The 23,046-nt window shown below is 30.9% G+C and overlaps 1 protein-coding gene across 1 annotated transcript in view; it reads right to left on the bottom strand.

Moving 5' to 3' along the window:
- SI (sucrase-isomaltase) overlaps positions 1–23,046 on the bottom strand; it is a 125,527-nt gene that overhangs the window by 35,169 nt on the left and 67,312 nt on the right. Inside the window, exons 17-30 of the mRNA XM_082458474.1 lie at positions 21,220–21,374; positions 20,279–20,363; positions 19,446–19,502; positions 18,419–18,543; positions 16,396–16,484; positions 13,589–13,638; positions 12,452–12,622; positions 10,545–10,700; positions 5,378–5,584; positions 3,897–4,051; positions 2,327–2,495; positions 589–685; positions 383–495; positions 172–297 (exon numbers count right to left, since the gene is read on the bottom strand). Coding sequence (XP_082314600.1) covers positions 172–297; positions 383–495; positions 589–685; positions 2,327–2,495; positions 3,897–4,051; positions 5,378–5,584; positions 10,545–10,700; positions 12,452–12,622; positions 13,589–13,638; positions 16,396–16,484; positions 18,419–18,543; positions 19,446–19,502; positions 20,279–20,363; positions 21,220–21,374 — 1,755 coding nt within the window. The remainder of the gene's footprint in view (positions 1–171; positions 298–382; positions 496–588; positions 686–2,326; positions 2,496–3,896; positions 4,052–5,377; positions 5,585–10,544; positions 10,701–12,451; positions 12,623–13,588; positions 13,639–16,395; positions 16,485–18,418; positions 18,544–19,445; positions 19,503–20,278; positions 20,364–21,219; positions 21,375–23,046) is intronic.

Below are 23,046 nucleotides of genomic sequence, written 5' to 3' on the forward strand. Positions count from 1 at the left end.
TATCTGATAAAGACTACTAATAAAATCTCATATCCAATTCATTTGGTGCTACTAACAAGCACTGATTTTTGCCAAATGCTTAAAATAATTTTAAAGTATATGTGTTTAATTATTTCATTCTGCTTTTATAGATGACATATTTAACACCGTTTTAAAAATTGATATACATACATAGGGGATCTGAGCAGCCAGCATGTCATTATATACTTCTTCAACTTGTGAAGTGTTTCTGTACCCATAAAGACATAACTGGAATCCCAAAGCCCAATAAGGTGGCATGACTGGTTGGCCAATTACCTTTGAAAAAAAAAATTATTTGTGAACAAAGAGAAATACTTTATTTATAAAAAAACTTTATTTTTTTTAAAATGTGCAATCATACTCTATGGTATTGCTTTGTTGCGACCTCTGGAGATGGGCCCAAAAACATATAAAAGTCCAAGATTCCTCCAATTATGCGATATGTTAGAGCAGGAGTTGGTTGAAATGTAACATCTGGAAGTCCAAAATATGATTACATTTTTATCTATGTTATTATTTTATTAAAGAGTCACATAAAATATGATAAACTAAAAAAAATTGTTTTACCCATTGCATTGCTGTTAAGTAAGAGAACTCCATGAGCATGGCTCTCATCTTCCAGAGCCATGTAATAGGGATGAAATCCATACGAATTAAGTTTATACTAAAATTAAAAAAAAACAACAATATATATTTAAATAATAATAGAATGTGAATTTTGTAAATGTAATATTTAAATTCACTCTACGATTGAAACTAGGAATTTAAATGTTCCTTCATTGCACACATAAACTGTGATTGAATTAAACACATTTTTTTAGAAAATAATTTATTTATTATTTGAAGCGTTACTGCATTAGAGAATGCGAATGAATATACAAATGTGTAACACTCACAAATACTGCCACATTAACTTATGAAAAAAACCATTGGTTTTAGAATAGTTGGGTTTCTTTTCACAGGTTATGTGCCTTAATTTATTTATAAATTTGTACTTCTTTTTTAATAATAGAATGTTCTATAAATGATTAAACTGATCAAAGTACTCAAACTCCTTAAGTACTTAATGTGATAATATTTAAGTTTATATAATATTTTGATAATATTTTAAACAATAATATGTTGTTTATATACAAAGCATTTAATTTCATTTTCAGCCAGATCTTTTCATTTTTCACAATAGAAAATCTATAGTCAGGGTCATGAAATATCTTGTCAAGGTTACAAAACTTACAAGTTGATGATCCCTAATCAAATTGATATCATTGACACACACTGAATCCCCGTAACTGATTAGCATGTGAAAGAAAATTTATATATTGAGAATCAAGGTTATATTAACCTAATAATGCCAATACTAATGTTGAAGGTTTTTTTTTTGTTTTTTTGTTTTTGGCCCTGCTGCAGGGCATGCGGGATCTTACTTCCCCAACCAGGGATTGAACCCGTGCCCTGCAGTAGGAGCGTGGAATCTTAACCACTGGGCTGCCAGGAAAGTCCCTGAAGGATTTTAAAGAGGTAAATTTTGGTAGAACATATTCTTTCAAGTGGAATAAATGAAAAACAGCTTTCATAAGTCTGAACTATTGTGAACAAATAAAAGTTGTATGATTACCTAACAATAAAAAGTGGTTATGACATTATACACATTTATAATCTCATACTGAATATATCCTTTAAGTTCACATCACATGTGAAAAATGGAAATGAGCTAGTATTTTTATTAAAATGTATTTTCCATTATATGTTTAGAATAATTATAGTTTATATCAATTGTGCAATGTATTAAATATTCATGAAATGTATACCATTAATAAGACAAAACATTGGGAAAAAGGATATGAGCATATAAAAACATTTTCTAAAGCTGTAACTTGCAATATAACCTCATAAAAATGCACAACTGCAGCTTAGGGCAACAAAGGAAAAAGCATCAAATCTTTATCTAAGGAGTAGAAAAAAATTTCAAGGAGAAGCCAGTTATTTTCTTAAAGCTGAAAGTAAACATGTATTTGACAGGGGATTCTGAATCTGAATGTTCTTTCTATGCAGTTGAGAGGGTAAGGAATTGGGTCACAACCTCACTTCTCACTGTAGTCAATGATGTTATCCATTCAGTCCTCTACTTTCACCTGTAATTTATGGTGACTTTTCATTTGTTTTTCAGAAAATCACTCTAGCAGCTCTTGGGATTTCTAGCCCCCTTTCATTGCTTCAATATTGAAGTACAGGCCTACAAAGAAGTGGCTGGGGTCTGAATCATGGTCTTAGTTGCCACTTGGGGTAGTCAAATATTGGTACCTACACCAGGTGGTTGGTCTCTTGTGAACATTCCCCAAGTATGCCAGTTCAGATCTCGCTTAAATGCTGTGTGTTCCACTTCCCCAAAACCATATATATATTCTGATGGCAGGCGTGTAGATATTTGAATGAACTGGTTGTTAAAAGCAAATCCAGGAAGGCGAGAATCCCAACTGAAAACAAAAGAAAACAATTTTATTCCTGTATACACATACAAATAGTATCACAAATAATAATGGTAATTCTTTCTTAGGTGATATAAAAATCAATAGTATTTTTCTCTATAGGTCTTATCATACCCAGATACAAATGGAAATAGATAATTTTTCCAATACATTTTTTTGGCTAAGTTAAGGAATATCTAAAATATATTTCATATATTCATATATTCATAATCATATTATGGCTACATGTTTGTCTTTAGACATATATTGCTTTTTAAAATAAAATTAATATGAAGTTATAAGTAATATATGACCTAGAAGTAATATATGTCCTAGGAATTGAAAGTCCTTTATTGTCCTGTTCCCTTGAGATAATCAGTAAATTTTTACTACATATAGAATAAAAAGAAATCAATATCAAAATAAACTATAAGGTATAATGGATATTTTAATGCTAAACTCTATTACTATTCCCAATCATTTTCTTCTTCTTTTGTTTTGTATTTATAAAAACATGTGTTTATGAAGAAATCCAGAAGAAATGTGTTACAGAGAATGTCATTTGCAAGAAGAAGATAAAAGAAGAAGAAAAGAAAGTTGGCAGGGAAAGGAAACATAAGTATTAAAAAGAATTTGAGACATATTCAAATTTTTATATTAATGATTTTGGAAAAGTATTTACTAAAGAATAATGCTTCCTGAATAACAATAAATAATGCCTCTGCATCAGGAATTTTCTACAAAATCATTTTGCTTCTTATCCTTTGGAACAAAACTATTACCATAAAAACAAAATTTTAAAACAATATAAACATAATTTTCTTCATTATTTGTATCCATACTGACAATACCGGAACACATCGTGACACCATCTTGTAAAGGATAGCAGGGCAAGCTTAAATTACATAGAAGTATCTTTTAATACACTGTAGTTTGTAGAGCTTTTTACCAAATAAAGGTAATATTTTAAAATTTATATTTATTCATTAGACATAAAAACATATCTATATGTGTATATCTTAATTTCCTTTCATCAATTCCTGGCAAAGATAGTATTAACTCTATCAAATTCCAGGACCAAAAAACTCCCATTTCAATAGTTCTAATAAAATATTTACATAACACATTTCCAACTACTTATTTTGACAACACTCATCATGCTCTTCAATAGGAGTCTTGGTTTTGGTTCTCAACTTGATTAGAAGAATGGGTCTGATATTTAATAATGAAATTCATCACATCCAAAGTGTAAATAAAATTTTACACCAATTGTTAATGGTTTGCTAACTTTGGTTTTTAAATATTAAAATAAGCCAAATTATTTAATACATACACCTAAAACCACTTTTGGTGTGATGACATGCTAGCACAGTGAAAATATCCTTCATATCAAATAATTGAATCACTTACATAACTCTTCCTGTGCTTCTCCTTCGAATCTGGATGCCAAAAGGATTTTCCTTGATTTCAACATCATAAAGTCTATTTTCATAAGTACTTGTCGGTGTAGCTGGAATGTTTAATGGTACTGGAACTTCATATCTCTTATTTTGGGGGTCATAAATCTATTACAGAGAAATAATGAAAGCAGATATGTTTTGTTCTTATTGCCAACATATTAGGTACATATTATTAAATAATTTAAATAATGGTTCAAACAAGAATATTTAGAATTCTTATCATAATTCCTAATTTTGTATCCATGGCCCATATATCTATATAGAATTCCATACACATACATAGATATGTAATGGACTCAAATTATGTACTGTATTTTACGTGTTTTAATGTTTTATAATTCATTTTTCCATACAATGAGAAATCTTCAAAAAGAGAACTTTAAAGCTAAATATTCACTTATATGCATACACAAAATTATTTATCACCTGATGGTTAGACAAAGTTGTTTCAATAATTTTGCCTTATGTATGATCTTACAATGAATATTAATGCTAATTTATCTTCATTCATGTCTTTATTTCCTCAGTACATTACTTACGTGATAGTATTAGGTCAGAGTATTCTAACATTTGTAGGATCCTTGATAAACTATTGGTAAACTGTTTTCCAGAATTAGTGTACTAATTAATATTCTCACTAAAATGTGTACTCTAATACTATTATATGTTAAACTAAAAAGCAGTTATTTCTCAAACTGTCATTTATTTCCTTGCTGATGAGGATAAACCATTTTCTACATGATTATTCAACATTAAGCTTTCCCACTCTTTGTATTTGCCTTTAGTTCCTTTTATTTTTAATGAGTATAAGTACTTTAATATTTTATTCCAAATTTTCTTTCTTCTTCTGTTAAATGTCTGCTTGTGAGGTCAATATTTTTCTTGATTGTATGAGTTGAAATTGCTTTCCATTTGTCATATATGAGTCAGTACTATTTCTAATAGTTTTCTTAATGGATTCACTTGGAGCTGTTAAGTAAAAAATAATTGCTAAGTGTAACTATTGAAAGAAATTATCTCTTTTGTATTTCTTATTGCATTGGCCAGAAAATTCAGATCACTGTTTAAAAAGAAATAATGGAAACAGTAAGCATCCTATTGTGTTTATTTTTTTCTGTTTTGTTTATTTTAATGGAACAACCAACATAGTCCAATTCTAAGCGATTTATCAATTTATCAAGAATTTAAATAATTAAAAAATCACCACTATATGTTTAATTATTCACAAAGTTAGCAAAAACAAAAACATTTATTTATTGTTCATCTAGCTATGAGCGCTGTAGGAAAAAAAAAGCTTTACTTTATAGAATCAAAATGTCATCAACCCAATTAATAATCCTTAGTATTACATGAAAAATCCAAGCACCAAATCTATTTAAAATCTGTCTTGAGAGATGAATCATGCATTGAGATAGTTTATATTAAACATACCTTAAACTGCAGCATATCATCTTTATGATATTTCACCTCCACATGAAGAGTTGGGATGGGATCAGAAGGTAGCTTTATTCGAGCTTTTACAGTATTCAGCTGGAGTTCAGCTGTTATACCCACTGATGAGTAATGAGTTGATTGGACTAAGTAAGAGTTGTCTTCTTTAGGAAAGTAACACTCAGGTGCTTTGGATCCTAAAGGAGCCTAAAAACAAGACAAGTTCATTGTCAGAAATTGTAAGCATTGTAATATTAAAAAAAAAATAAGGTAGACATGTTAATCATATGTTGTATGATTTACAAATGTTATTGTTTAATACTAAAATGAAATTGCAGTCATAGCACAAAATATCTGTTAGGCAACATGACACACCATGTACTAAAATGTTTAGAATACTTATATTTTGACTCTAAACATAGACAGGTAGAGCAGAACAACCAAATGTCATAGTTTTTCAATTCAGAATATAGATGATTGTGTTGTCTCTGAAAATAATTAAGTATATTACTCATAACTTTTGATCCCAAGCTTGTTTTTACACTTCATATTGATTACTGCCTTTTTTCTGTGTAAAATGACTACAATAACCCTCAGAGTGGCATGAATTTAAAGTTCTTTTCTTTTACTTATAATCAAAGTATATTATTCCTTATTTCATGACTGGTCTTTCTATTGGTTAATTACATCCTGACCAGTATTATAACAGGAATTGTGGCCAAAGATCAGGGTTAATTGGTTTGTATAGGGGTGGAAGCTAAGACTTCAGAAAAAGAATGAAACACTATGGCATTGATGGCCAGTTGCATTACCACAATCCATTCTCCCATCTTTCTTATTAAATTAATATATTGTTGGAAGAAGCAATGTGCCCATCTATAATTCCCAGTCTCTTTTGAGGAAGTTGTATGTGACCCCCCCCCACCAAATCTCCTTAAAAGAAAAGGATATAAGCTGATTAAATTAGGATATCCTTTGCTCTTCCACCTTCCAGGCCTGAAATGCATATGTAATTGTATAATAAAACTTTGTGGATGAAAGACAAATGATAAATAGGGGACATTGACAACATTTAGATACCAGAATATTAGGCCTGGGATTTTTTCTGTAATAGAAAAATAAATCCTGTCTTGTTTAACCCAACCAGATTTTAGGTCTCTGATACTTTCAGCTTCAAGCAATCCTTAACTGATAGAAATACTTCAGTACTCATTCCAAAGGCATGGAATCGAGTGCCAATGGAACCAGGAAAATGATCGACTTAGAAAACAACTTTAGAAAGTCTGTATATGTCTGCTTCATAGCTATCTTTCTGCCCAGTATCACTTTCTCTTTATCATTTTATGTGTTCTCATTTATCTTTTTTGGTAGTTTATCAGCATTGTTATTTTTTGTAGTTAGGATGAAAATAATCTTGTGATTTAATTTATGGAAACTGTATAAATCCCATCTAAACCACCCCTTTTCATATAATCTCAATCCCCATGTCCCTCACTTGCTTTCTTATACTCAGTTGCAAAACAACAATGCTGGGAAAAAAACCTGTCCTCTACATTCTCAGCACCTACAATTGTGTGGCTGAATGGCTTGAAAAATGCACACAATCATGCAGACTGCTCTCCCTTTATATAATCATGAAAGTTAGAGTGGGTCCAAAAGATGCAATCATACTATATTTGCCTAGTTCACTCACTATCACACTGCCCTGAAAAACATTTTCCTTTTTTCTCCAGTCACAAAAATCCCTCCCTATTCTCATCATCTCCTAATGATTTTCGTTAGTATTTTAGTATGGAAAGGAAAGCAATTGGGAGAAAAATCAGAACGAAACACCACAACTACCCACCCACCTCTTTACCTTCTGTTACAAAATATGTATGGTCTACGCTTCTATCTAAGGTGAACCATTTCATTCGTGCACCCAATCCCACGCCTCCTTACCAAGGAAGACATTTCTCCTGCAAGTCTCAATTCTCTGTCCTGCATCACTAATATTCCACTTATTATAGGTTATTCTCAATGGTATAAACCAATTTGATTTCTCCCATCTTCAAAGAAACTGTCACCTCACTCATTTCTCCAATTACTGCTCTATTTTTTTATGCTTTCCTTAGAGCAAAGTATAAAAGGTTCGCCATATTCACTATCTCTAATTTGTCTCTTCATTCTTACTGGAATCTCATTCTCACTCTGACCAGGCTTTACCTCCCAGCACTCCATCAGTATTTCTCTTGTAATAGTTACCAAAGACTTCCATGCTGCCAAATCCATACTTCAGTTTCTAGTTCTTATTTTACTGATTTATAAGTATAATTTGCACAGTTGATAATTTTCTGTCTTGAAACGCCTTGTTCACTTGGCTGACAGGAAGCAACATTTTCTTTGTTTTCAACCTAATTCTTTTACAATTCGCTCTCAGTCTCTTTTCTGGTTCCTTATTATTTCCCTGAGTCTAAATGTTGGATGATTCAGGGTTTAGTTTTTGACCTTTTCCCTTTTCTATTCAAGCTCATTCCTTTGATGATGTCCTCTCATCACATGGTTTTAAACACTGTATATATGCTGACTCTAAATTTTAGATCTTACCAATGATATAAAATTTTCAATTTCATTAGTTTACCTCTCACAATTGGAAAACTGCACTTGGATTTGTATTGAGTACCTCAACCTTAATTTGTCTAAATCTTAACTCTTCCCCTCCATGTTCGTTTCCGCACAGTTTTGTCAATCTTTGTTACTATCAACTTTCTTTTTTCCAGCTGTTTAAACCACAAACTTGAAGTCATTTTTACTCTTCTCTCATATTCTATATCCAATCAAGGAACAACCCTTTTTGGCTTTATCTTAAAAATATGCAGAAAAGTCAAACACTTATTACTAATTCTACCATTACCACTGTGGCTCAATCTACCAATATTTTATTTTGATTACTGTAACAGCCTCTTTCCTGGTCTCCCTGCCTTATTCTTCTAACAGTCTGTTCTCAACACAGAAGCCATTATGGTCCTATTAAGATGGAAATTTAATCTTCTCATTCATCTTTTCAAAACTCTCCAGAAGTATTCTATCTCGGAGTAAAAATCATAATCCTAAAAATGGTCTAAGTAATTGATCTACATTATTTGTTCCCATAAGTCTATAATTTCATCTTCTGCTGTTCTTCCGTTCACTCATTCTGTTTCAGACACGATGGCCTCCTTGCTGTTTGTGGACTATACCAGGTACATTCTTACTTCAGATGTACTTCAGGTTGATGTATTTTCTTTCTGGAATATTATTCCTTCCTTTCTTTCTTTCAACACTTTTAACAAACGCCACCTTCTCAAAGAAACCTTCTGTGTACAATCATTAAAGTAACACCACTGTCATTCTCCACTCCCCCTTCTCCTTTTCTGCTTTATTGTTCTCCATAATACTTATCTAACATAAAACATAATTTTTTAGGTTATCTGTTTGTTTTCTCACACTAGAATATAAACTCTATCAGGGAAGAGGGTTTTGTTAATTTTGTTCATCTAGAACAGTGCCTAGAACATAGTAGTTCTCAAGTATTTGTTAAATGAATCAATTAATAAACAGGATGGTCTAAAGAAACATAAATTTTCTAAATCATCATATTTAATGGACTTCTAATGTTAAAGCTTCACTTGTTTGACTTAACAATCTATAAGGTGTTGAATACTAATAGTAATAGCAATGGGAAAAATAAAGTTTTCACATTTTCTTATTAGAAGTTATTGGAGCTTTAGTACCCATCATTTATATTCATTTTTTAAACTTTTATATTGGAGTATAGTTGATTAACAAGGTTGTGTTAGTTTCAGGTGATAATGAGAGTAAGTGACCACGCACTGAATGCAATGGAGAATGGGTATGGATTTGAATGAAGAGCTGCAATTTAAAAAGAAGATTTTGGAGGCATATTGGAAAGATACTTCACTATTTGGCTTTTATTGATTTCATTATCTTTTCTCCTCCTCACTTCTTTTCTTCAATTCTTCCATAAACTTTCCTAATGGTAAAGATTATGCTACTTTATCAAGCAATGGAGAGGAATGAGGGCCATTTCTCTGGTGGCAGAGATTCTATATATTCCCTCATATAAGTGCAAACATTTCTGGGAAGTTGCTGGCAGATATGTCTAGACTCTTCTCAGTGTTATAACACATGCATTTAATTTATTGATTATATGAAATAATTTCTTTTTTTGCTGACAAAACCCAATGATGTAACCAAAAGTTCAGAATTTAAAAAATAAAACGAGTGTAACAAGAGGGGACTCTTCCCATATCCCTTTCTGTAAAAAAGTCTACTATCAATGACCATCATTGTTGTTGAAAGTTTTTTTTTTTTTTAATTTATTTATTTTATTTATTTTTTTTGGCTGCATTGGATCTTTGTTGCTGTGAGTGGGCTTTCTCTAGTTGCGGCGAGCGGGGGCTACTCTTCCTTGTGGTGCGCAGGCTTCTCATTGCTGTGGCCTCTCCCGTTGCAGAGCACAGGATCTAGGTGCGCAGGCCCCAGTAGTTGTGGCACGTAGGCTCAGTAGTTGTGGCTCGCGGGCTCTAGAGTGCAGGATAACCAGTTGTGGCGCACGGGCCTAGCTACTCCACGGCATGTGGGATCTTCCCGGGCCAGAGCTCGAACCCATGTGCCCTGCATTGGCAGGCGGATTCCTAACCACTGCACCACCAGGGAAGCCCTGTTCTTGAAAGTTTGACCAAAATTACTGGCAGAAATTGTCACCTCTTAGTGGAACAGATACAGCCCATCAATCAATTTCAGAAATTTTAATAACTTGAGACAATGCTTTTGAAAGACTACTCCCTACTGGCATAACACCTTGCTCAATTAAGCTAGTCAGCCACAACTAACATCTAACAGAGTGCAACAAATAGAGTTCTAGTTTATTAAATAAAGTAACACTATCCAAAATGCCTGGAAAGCAACTTACACATCCATTTAGTCTGGCATTTACTAAGTTATGTCTTTGGAGAATTAATTAAGATAAAGATAAATTATCTATTAGAAGTCCTAATTTCAAATTCCAAATGCTTCTCTAGCTGAATTTAGTTTATATGCTGTAGAATTAAAATTATAATATGTACGGTTTACTTTGAAACATTTATGTGAAAGCCATATCATGAATAATTAAAATTCTTATTACCGTTTCCCATAAGCAGCCACGTTCTTCGCAGCGTTGTTTAGTTGCAATGTCTGAATCTGGATAACAAGTAAACTTTTCAGCTTCCAAGAAAGTTTGATCCCATTGAACAGTAAAGTTTCTTCCAAGGTTAAACATGAGATTGTAAATTAGTAGATTCTTTGAAGAGAAAGAAAACATTAGAATATTTCTGACCACTGAACAATTTTAAAATACTTAACATTTTTAAAATGCAGCAACCCCACAGCAATTCTTCAAATCAAATCATTAATAATTTTAATATAATACTAAAAAAAAGAATAGAAAAGAGAAAACATGGCATGCCACTGAAATAGCTAGAATCTCAAGACAGTTCTCAAAACTATGAGAAATTATAGAATACTGATGAAAAACATTATCTTTAAATCCAGATGTGTTCAATTCTCAGTTCTGATACTCAATGCTCATGAATCTGGGGAAATTATCTACCCTGTTTTATCTTCAATTTCCTCCCCCTGTAAAATGGGGATAATGAATAAATAATATGTGAAATTTAAAACACCTAGCATAATGCTTGGGGCATACCAGGTATGACATAAATATTAGTCCCCTCAATGAAGAAAAAGGGAAGAAAATGTTGACTACTTTGATTGATTTGGAGGCTCCCAGAGTCAGAGGAGGGGAATATTATTTATTTATTTTCCTAATTTTATCCACTGCTTACAATATTTGAGGGACAAGTTAGAGAGGAGATAACATGGTATTATGCAAAAAGAAAAAAAAGTGAAAGGATAGTGTCCAAGCACAAGAGAATTAGAAAGATGTATCTACAAGTGTCTTTGTAAATCTTTACATTAGCATAAAAATAGAAACAGATATAAACTGGGATTGTAAAAACATATAATAAAACAATTTTGTATTATGCCCACTTGATAATCCTTGTTAGTGGCATAAAGTTCTCAATAAGCTTGTATTATTTAAATTTACATTGATTAGTTCTTATAGTCCTAGGAATATACACATTATAGTGTATATACTAATAAAAAATAATTAACCAATACATATTTTTATGGAAATTCCTAAGTGAAAAACTCGGGGCCAGAGGGCTTCGAAGCTAGACAAAAATACTCTAAGAAAATGTCCTACATCTCAATTTAGAATTTATGCTAACATTACTAATATTTAGGAATATAGGAATGGTAGAAAAGTAAATGCCAATAAAAATCACTTTCATGTTTTAAATTATTTTTGTCTAACATTTTAAATAATTAATTTTTTACCTGAAGCAACATTATGATTAAATATGACATTTTACATATGAGGAAGCTGAGATAATGAGAGATTAATCTATTGTGTTTAAATGCACAGACTGCAGGGCTGGAATTTGAGCCCAATTCTGTTATTCCTTTTCCCTCTCTAGTACACTTGTTAAACGAGGCAAGAACGAGGATAAGAAAGGGACTACTAGAAGGGGAGACTGTAAACAAAAATTTGAAAGAGAAGTACAAGATATATTGAGGACAAAGGGAGTTCATGAAAGGAGAAGAAGTAGAGAGAATTGAAGAAATGGATTCAATCATTATCTTAAGAAGTCTTAAATGAGAAGGTAAAACTTTTAGATTCTTTATTGTATGCAGTAGGTAAGAGTTCAGGGTAGGAGAATGGTATAAAAAAAATATTAGAAAGGCATACATAAGTGATATCCAAGATAAAATTAAATAGAGAGGGAGAAGTAGTATCAATTCATCTTAAGGTTGATATCTCAACATAAATTGAGATAACCTAAAATGGAATATTGCCAACAAAAGGAAAAGAAAAGAAAGATATGTAATGAAGAAAAAAAAAAAATCACAAAACCAAGAGCCTGAATGGTTATATAATGTTAAATATGAGAGTATGTGACAACTAAAATATTTTAAGATTGAATTTACCTGGTTGGAAGTATCATAAGTGAAATTGTAGTGAGCTCTCATTGGTTGATTATCTTCCATCACTGAAACTGCTGTAACAGTGTTTATCAACCCAAGGATTTTTATAGTCTCAAATGCTAAAGTGGTTCCTTCCTGGTATGACGAATGTGTGCATATAATATCTAATTTGTTCTGAAAAAAGTATATAATATTATATATCAAGTAGAAGGTTATTGGATACAAATCAGAAATAACAAGTGTATTTATATTGATTAAATCTTATAGTTCTAAAAACATATAAACTATAGTGTATTTACTAAATAAAAATAATTAACCAATACATATTTTTATGAAAATTGTTAAGTGAAAAACTCTAGACAAGAGAGCTTAGGAATTAGCCAAAATTCTAAGAAAATGTTCTACATCTCACATAATTTAGAGTTTATTTATGCTGATAATACTAATAATTTAGTATTATTTAGTATTAAATTATAGCATTATTTGGTATTTAATAATATAGTATAATAAGAAAAGAACCAATCATCTGTCCCTCCATTTCCAACAGCTCTTCACATCAAAGTACCCTATATAAATATACTTATTAGTAACTCTTTAAAATTGTTTTTTATACATGCTGTAAAATTATTTTCAGAGATAAATTATGCATGATGCAAATCATGTATATTCCTTCTCATTCTCTTCATTGGTGAAGAATAAATTATCTTTGGCAAAAAAGAATATATGAAGAAATCTAACTTCTACAAAAAGCATTGCTACTAATTATTCAAAATTTAATCTTGTGCATAGCTTTTTCATTTTCACCCCAAATCCATGACAGTCACTGCTGTGATTGGTATATTAAAACATTTTCAAATATGTTGGGATTATTTTCCCAGGACATATTGCTTAAACCAGACATAGTGCTACAAGAAGTCTGAAGATTTCTGTGCATCAATTTCATCAACAGAAACTCATCTATTACATTGAAATATGAAAATTCAAGGTAATTAATATATAATTTAATAATTTAAATTGAATAATTTATTTTGTTTCTTTCCACTGATTTCTGGAGAGAAATGTAACATCATTCCAAGAAAAGGCACAATCTAGACATTAACAAGGTATTATATTTAGGTATGTGTTCAAGGAGATGCTTACATTAGAAACTGAAAATGTATATAAAATGTAGTTGCCATTTTGGATGGTATCTGAAATGGGGAAAAAAAAAGTTATCAGATCAAAATGTAATGTTAAATTCTGTTTTATTTTTACAGTTAGACAACATAGGGAATTTTTAAAAAATAGATATTATTTATTAATGAAGCAAATTAAACAGATTATTATTTTAAATTAAGGTTCTTAATTATCTTTAAATGCAACTATTTTGGTAGTTTATTTTCCCAGGAAGTAAAGGTAATGAATGCATCTTTGCCCAGTTTGATTTTTCAAAGACTGCTAAAATAGTTCTGGAAATTCAGAGAGCACAAAACTTGTAGTAAAATATATATAATTATAACTATTTTTTTGAATGATATTTTATCTCTTTTTAGTAAACTATGTAACATTCAGTTTATTTTGGGAAGCCATGGCACACCACAATTTCGGTTTGTATCTTTCAATATGTTTTTTCATTATTTGAAGAATGAGTGAATGTGGAGACAAAGTTTCAAATAAACTTTAATGAGAAAAATTGAAGAAAACAATTATTTTCTGCATCATATATGTAACAATGTAACATAACTTTTTATAAACATGTTTCTTTAACAGGAAACTAAAGATTATAACTAAAATAATTAGGAAGAAACAGAGTGGAAAACATAAAGGGACTACTAGGATTTATACACAATACTTTGAATAACATTAATTTACTTAAAATTTTAATCCTAGGAAATAAAAATAGAATCAGAACCCAAAATGAAGGTCGTTTTATTGTCTTGTGTTTGATTGATTATTCAGAAAATTTTGATTTTAAATTTTTAACACACTTCAGTATATAGATATCATATTAAATGACTGATTAAATCATAACTCCATATTTTTAACCATTTTATATGAAGTAAATTATCAATATAATTTTTTGCAAGTAGAAAAAAGGAATGAATTTGGAAATATTTATATAATCTGAGAAATGAGAATAACCTTAAAATCAGTTTCCACATGCTACCAATAGAGGTATTATCTCAACAACATTCTTTACCTGATGATTACAAAACAATTTACTTCTGCTGGAATCCTCTCTTACAGAATTTCTATGTAGTAAATGCTTTGAATCTATTCTCAGGGCAGAGCTCACCCTAGTGTGTTTGACTCTAAGGTATTTGAGAAAGAGGGAGAAGGCTGGTGTGCTGGCGTAGAATGAGAAATGGAGAATGGTAGGGCACAATTTGTGTGTGTGTGTGTGTGTGTGTGTGTGTGTGTAAAATGTACAGGACATAGTGAATGCTCTAGGTCTTGGTAAAGACTGTGGCTCTTAATTGAGTAAAATGGAGAAATGATAGAAGGTTTTGAGCAGAATTGTGATGATTTGAATCATCTTTTAAAGGGATTACTCTATCTGCTGGTTGGTAAATAGAATGTAAAAAAGGGGGATTGACAAGAGCTATTGACCTAGAGACCAGTTAGGGAGCTATTGCAGTAATTAAAATGAAAAGTAGTGATGATAATGGTGGAGTTTATGAGAGAACCATGATCAAGGTGGAACCAAGAGAAATTCCTAGGTTGTGACAGACAAGAGTGAACTCTAAAGTTTTTGGCATCTTGTAGAGATGAAATTACCATCAACTGACAAGGGGAAGACAATATATCTGGTGGAGCAGATATATTGTGGTAATCTACATATTCATAGGAGATAAGACTTATAAAAGAACAGAATTTTTTTCATAGATTCTATATTTTCAAAATTGTCAGAGAGCACACCAATACATAGGCTATTTCTTGGAGTTAATTTAGAGATATTTGGATGTTTCATATACTATATATAAAGGTATATAGGGCATTCTTTAATATATCTGAAAAGTAGTGAGCTATAATAGAAGGTAAAATATAATTTTTTTGTACGTACATATATAAAACACATACCTAAGAGCCCTCTATTAAAAAATGAGATTAAAAAACCTTAAATTTATGAGACTAATTGTAACTGACTAAGTAAATTCAAAGAGATTAATTTTCTATGGCATAATTTAATATTAGCAAAAATGACTCTTTTTATTCCCTTGGTGCACTGAATTCTCAAATTTGGGTCTAATTAAATAAAAGACATTTAATAATTGAAATAAATTGTGACACATTTATATGGCAAAATCTTTATCTCAAATAATTTGACATTAAATAACTAAAGCTTTTTTATTGAAGTATAGTTGATTTACAATGTTTCAGGTAAAGCAAACTGATTCAGTTATACATACATATATATATATACTTTTTCAGATTCTTGTCCATTATAGTTCATTAAAAGATATTGAATATAGTTCCCTGTGCTATACATTAGGCCCTTGTTGTTTATCTATTTATATATATAGTATTGTGTATTTGTTAATCCTAAATTCCCAATTTATCCATCCCCCACTACATTAGTTAACTAAAGCCTTAATGTTCGTTTCCTTTTACAGTAATAAAACTTCAGTTTTAACCACTATCATCATATAAGATAGTTGAAAATAGGATTCAAGTTATACATCTGTGAATTTATTAACTATTTTAATTTTTATACAGAAATCTAATAAAGATATTTATATTTGTCAAAGACTTTTTATGATAAACCAAAAGGTGAAACCAAATATTGTAATTAAATATAATTTAAATGCCAATGTTAAATTTCATAAAGTAACCTAAAATCTTAAAATAGATAAAAAACAGCAATTAAAAATTAAAACTTGTGACATTTTTGTGCAATTTTATATAATAAAGGCAAAACTTCCCATCATTAAAATGAACATTTAAAAGCATATCACTTTGAAACTTACCTTTAGTTTCTCCATCATCCCAGAAAAAGTCTCCTTTTGCTGTGTTATCTTCATCTAAAGCAACTATAAGTCCTAGAGGGTTATTTCGGCTGTTAAGTAAGTTTGGGTGCATATATGATTAAAAATAAATGTATAATAGTGAAATATCCTATAAATAAATCAATTTCAACATAAGGGGCTTGTAGGAGTTCTGCCTTCACATGAGAACACTGATATTAATAAAATTCATGTCTATACTTATTAGTAATTTATCAATGAGAAAAATAATTCATATGCTTAGAAAATAAATGAAAGGAATAAATACAATATGGAGGGCTTCCCAGGTGGCACAGTGGTTAAGAATCCGCCTGCCAATGCAGGGGACACAGTTTCGAGCCCTGGTCTGGGAAGATCCCACATTCCGCGGAGCAACAAAACCCGTGCACCACAAATACTGAGTGCTCTCTAGAGCCCGTGAGCCACAACTACTGAGCCCACGTGCCACAACTACTGAAGCCTGTGCTCCTAGAGCCTGTGCTCCAAAACAAGAGAAGCCACTGCAATGAGAAGCCCACGCACCACAATGAAGAGTAGCCCCCGCTCGCTGCAACTAGAGAAAGCCCACACACAGCTACGAAGACCCAATGCAGCCAAAAATAAATAAATAAATTAAATTAATTTAAAAAAATACAATATGGAATTTCCTGGGGGCCAAGACACCTTCAAAATTGAAACGGTATAAAAATATTTCAATTCAAACAACAAAATTAAATATATCTTATGATTGCTCAATTCAACACGTATTTGCCACATATACATTAACTCTAAATTGCAGTGTACCAAGGTTACAAAACAATGAAAAGCACTATAAAATAAAATTTTAAATGCTAAGTGGAATCTCTAATAGTCTTACAAATGAAGCTAATTCTATCATGTGAAATGAAACATGATGAATTTTTTTTAGTTATATATTGCTATAGGTTTTTAAACTTAAAATGAGGCTATACAGTCCAGGTAACTACTCTATACAGAATATACTCCTTCCAACATGCACTCATCAAAGTGTATGTTTCTTTTGTTCAATACAGCTCTAGAGTATAACCAATTATTTTGAGAACATAGTCATGAAACAGTTACAATATGAAAGTAATCAATTCTAGAGAACAAAAATAATTAAGTTACTAACACACATCCATTCACTCATTAATTTGTTCCTTCAACAAATATTTAGAGAAAATCAGGAGCCTATTCCATAATAGGCTGACACTACTATTGGTTTGGGGACTAAAGCAGTGAAAAGTCAAGTCCCTGCCTTCATGGTTTACAGTCTGGGGGAGTAGACACACTACATACAAGAAAAAGTAAAAATATAATTCCAGATATTCTTAATGTTATGAAGAAAATACAGCAGAGTAAGGAATAGATATCTATTGTGGTGTTGTAGAATATGGGGAAATGCATAGATTCAATATGACACATTCTGTCCATGTACCCAGAATGAATGTTGCAAGATAAAGCACCAGAATTTTCAAGTTTCTGCTTTTTTTCTAAATAGTCCTAAAATTTATTCTTACTGAACGACTTAGTTTATATCTTATTCTTTACTTAACAGAAATATCTACCTCATTTATTAACTTAAAACATTTTAGCTGAAAGAAAAACATTGTGACATTTATGTATTGAAAATCCAAATATGTAACAACTGACACTTTAATCAATTATATAACTTACTTAATATTTCATTTTTTATTAAGAATCAGCAATTAACTTTAATTATACATATTCTTTAGAGAATGTCAGTACATTTTGGCATAGGAAATAAATTTCTAATCTATGCTTATCTTTTAAATCAAGAAGTTTGTAGTAATATACATAATTTGATTCTTCTTTTTATAACCATGATGGTTATATGTAAGAAGTCCTTACATATATCAAATATCTTCTGCTGAAAAAACTAAATATCAATATTTGATTCTTAATAAAAATGTGAAACATTAAAACTTGAATTATATTTCAGATTTCAGTTAATGCCTTTTCATTTTACCTTGCTGTTGTAGTTACAGCAGGTTGTTGAATGGGGATAATGTAACCTCCTCTAAGATGTAATCCTATTTTGTCTGCTGGAAGATACATATCAACACGTTGTCCTTTCCATGGCCTTTTTGCACCCTAATATTTGGAAGATAAAAATATTTTTTTCATTATTGTAAAGAATTTAAACCCCATTTTACAAGAATTACACATAGAAATAATTCTTATGAGAAATTCGTGTCATCTTAGTGAATATTAACATGTCATTTTCTAACTTTTAAAGAAAACTCTTTTTCAGTTTACTGATGAAATCTGGGTAAAAATAAGTTTAGTTTCACAAAAAATCAACAGAGAGAAATCCATTTCCCTTCTACAATAATTAACAATATTCTTAATTAGCACTATTTTTTATTCTTTGTTTTGGTTTAAAGTTAGCCATGTCTCTAGAAAGAATTTTTAAAAAATAATTTCTTATAAAAATAAAGGGTCTGCTTAGCAAACAGAAGTGCATTACAAAATACTTTCCTTTAAAATAAATATTCTCAGAAGGTCTTGGTCAATTAAAAAAAAATAGGTTGTGTGTATGAATCCTGCTACGTTGCCTTTTCAAGATTGAGATGAAAATCTTTCCCAAACATTACAATATACCATATAAAAACAAATGTTTAAGATTAGCTTAATACTCAATTCTTCCGGCCATAAGATGAATATGTAAAATAGGGAAATTATTAAAATAAGTTACTACTCCTTCTTAAAATTACTCTTGACCTTTTATTTCCACAATTTAAAATGGATAGCTCTTTACACTAAAGAATATAACTTCATATTAATCACGTGCAACAAAACATATACTTTCTCACGTGCAACAAAATGTACACCCGCACAGACTCTTCCACATTATTAAAATTTGGAATTATTAGTTTTTATAATAATAACAGAACTACTGAAAAAAGATATGCTGTGTGTCTGGAGTTAAGTTTCCATGTACAGATGTTGAGCAATATGTACTTGTGATCTATTATTATATTAAGGTTACTTACAGTTTCAAAATCATACCAAGTAGCATTAGGGATGTATGCACTCACTGTATCTGCTCCCTAAAATAAACAAGATAATTTATATATAGATATATATATAAATATTTTATTTCAATATGTAATGGAAAGGAATCACATCAAATGTTAAGTTGGATTTTCATAGTGAAGCGAAAAGAAACTTCCTTTGTATTGTTACACTCCAATATTTTCTATATATAGTAATCAAAAGGCTATTTTACTAGCTTTAGATATTATAATGTAAAATATTCCTAAAGCAAAGATGAAATGAATTTAAGTGGCAACTAAAATAATGGATACATGCATTTGTATTGCTGTAATCTACATGGTAATTGTGAGTGTGAACACATTCATTTCTGTATATTTCCATGGCATATAGACTTTTAAATAACAGATAAAAACCATATAGCTCATTCGACTATTTTTCAACATTTTCATATGATCCACTGGTTTTCAAGTTCACCTTTATTTACAATATAGCAAAATTTCAATGTCTATGTCTACTTGAATGAGAATTCCTTGTTATTACTATAAGATTTGATTTGATTTCATAAATAAAGCTTTCCTTTTCAGAAGAATACTAACTTTATACAACTTTTTTCTCCCCAGTACATATTATATATTTGAACAGCATAAATCTACTTAATATATTTATAATTTTTCACAATTTCTTCTACATTTTAGAATTCAATTTAACACTTATCAGGTTGAAGCAGTCTATTGAGTAACATTTATTACCCAGATGTTTTGTAATTTAGTGTGGATTTGATTATACAAAGTTTCCATTAAAATATAAATTTATTAAAATTGTACCCTACCTGTTTCAAGACAGGGGTAATAAGTAATGAGGGGCCCCATAAGAACTGAGTGTCCTCAATCCAGCTATTAGTATCCTCATAAAACCTAAGAACAATGACAATATTTACAATACAAAGATAAAAAATAAGTTTATCCAAATTCTTCATTTGGTTTATCTTTTAAGTTTTTCCCTGGGAATAATTATTGTCTTTAATTTTACTTATTTGATATGTCATTTTGAATCTATAGTTATTACATCCTTATGGCTCATCTGACACTCAAAAAAAGAAGGTAGAAAGGAAGGGAGAGAGGGGAGAAAAGAAGGAGAGAGAGGGAGAGAGGAAATTAGTTCATTTGGGACTCAAAAAAATCTATCGTATATGATAAGGCTCCTTTTTATCTGTAATAAACAACTATTCTGTTTAATTCATTTTTCTCCTGTAAGATAGGTTCATAAAGTACCAGAAATATTTCATATTCTACTTTCCTACTTTTACACTTTTTTCTTTATAAACTCCCATTTTGACTTGGATTTGAAAGGATCTTTAGTCATTTCTTGAGGAAAGGCTCTGCCTTGGTCAAGAAGTACAAAGACAAGCACAATTCATTGTTTTGTAACCATACTATACACTATCTATAATTAGATGATTTTCACAATATATACATGATTATGTTTTCAATATTCTATATTTAATATTGCTTATTGATATAATTTCTCAAATTATTCCACATATCTTTTTCCTTTTAAGTTCTATACAATTCTCACATTTCTAGATTAATCTTGTCCAATTCACCAAATTAATTATATTTACTACTATCATTCCACAGTTAATCAACTTATTTACATAAATGTAAGAAAAAGCAGTAGAAATCTACTTGACATCTTGATTTACCTCTATTAATTTTTCATATGTCTGAATACAATTTGAAAGATACTGAAATTCTTGAACACAGTACTCACTCATGAAGAACTGGCCTTGCTACTGTTTCTCCAAACATATGGGCTTTATAAAATAGAGTATAGAGGAAAGGTAACAAGGTATAGCGAATATTCAAATAGTGCCTTGATGAATTAACCAAAAGAGAATTCGGTCCAAAAAATGCTGGATCCTGATGCTGTGGCATAAATAGAGGAATTGAAATAAGAAAGTTAAAACATGAATGAAAATTAAAATAGAAGCATTGAATGTATTTTTGAAAACCAAAATGTATACATTTAATCTTGTTTGTAAAAGGTTGAGATTACTCCTATTTCATTATCAAAGGATATGAATTTCTAACTTTTATGTTTTCATTTGGATATATATATTAATTAAACTTTATTTTAAAGTGGACATTTCCCTTTTAAATATACATACTTAGAGAAGATGGAAACTATTTTAACAAAGCATTCTTCTCTTCTATTATTTGTGGTAGATTGAATTATTGGTCCCAATTTTCATGCTTCCTTGTACCCTCAACTTTTGCTATGTGACTTTTTTTTTTTTTTTTTTTTTTTTTAACATCTTTATTGAAGTATAATTGCCTTACAATGGTGTGTTAGCTTCTGCTTTATAACAAAGTGAATCAGTTATACATATACAATATGTTCCCATTTCTCTTCCCTCTTGCATCTCCCTCCCTCCCACCCTCCCCATCCCATCCCTCTAGATGGTCACAAAGCACCGAGCTGATCTCCCTGTGCTATGCGGCTGCTTCCCACTAGTTATCTATTTTACATTTGGTGGTGTATATATGTCCATGACACTCTCTTACCCTTTCACATCTCACCCCACCCCCTCCCCATATCCTCAAGTCCATTCTCTAGTAGGTCTGTGTCTTTATTCCCGTCTTGCCACTAGGTTCTTCATGGCCTCTTTTTTTTTTTTTTTTTTTTTTCCCCTTAGATTCCGTATATATGTGTTAGCATACTGTATTTGTTTTTCTCTTTCTGACTTACTTCACTCTGTATGACAGACTCTAACTCCATCCACCTCATTACAAATACCTCCATTTCATTTCTTTTTATGGCTGAGTAATATTCCATTGTATATATGTGCCACATCTTCTTTATCCATTCATCTGTCGATGGACATTTAGATTGCTTCCATGTCCTGGCTATTGTAAATAGAGCTGCAATGAACATTTTGGTACATGACTCTTTTTGACCTATGGTTTTCTCAGGGTATATGCCCAGTAGTGGGATTGCTGGGTCGTATGGTAGTTCTATTTGTAGTTTTTTAAGGAACCTCCATACTGTTCTCCATAGTGGCTGTATCAATTTACATTCCCACCAACAGTGCAAGAGTGTTCCCTTTCCTCCACACCCTCTCCAGCATTTATTGTTTCTAGATTTTTTGATGATGGCCATTCTGACCGGTGTGAGATGATATCTCATTGTAGTTTTGATTTGCATTTCTCTAATGATTAATGATGTTGAGCATTCTTTCATGTGTCTGTAGGCCATCTGTATATCTTCTTTGGAGAAATGTCTATTTAGGTGTTCGGCCCATTTTTGGATTGGGTTGTTCGTTTTTTTGTTATTGAGCTGCATGAGCTGCTTGTAAATCTTGGAGATTAATCCTTTGTCAGTTGCTTCATTTGCAAATATTTTCTCCCATTCTGATGGTTGTCTTTTGGTCTTGTTTATGGTTTCCTTTGCTGTGCAAAAGCTTTTAAGTTTCATTAGGTCCCATTTGTTTATTTGTGTTCTTATTTCCATTTCTCTGGGAGCTGGGTCAAAAAGAATCTTGCTGTGATGTATGTCATAGAGTGTTCTGCCTATGTTTTCCTCTAAGAGTTTGATAGT

This window comes from Balaenoptera physalus, assembly GCF_965194825.1.
Source record: "Balaenoptera physalus genome assembly, chromosome: 4".
Lineage (NCBI taxonomy): Eukaryota > Metazoa > Chordata > Mammalia > Artiodactyla > Balaenopteridae > Balaenoptera > Balaenoptera physalus.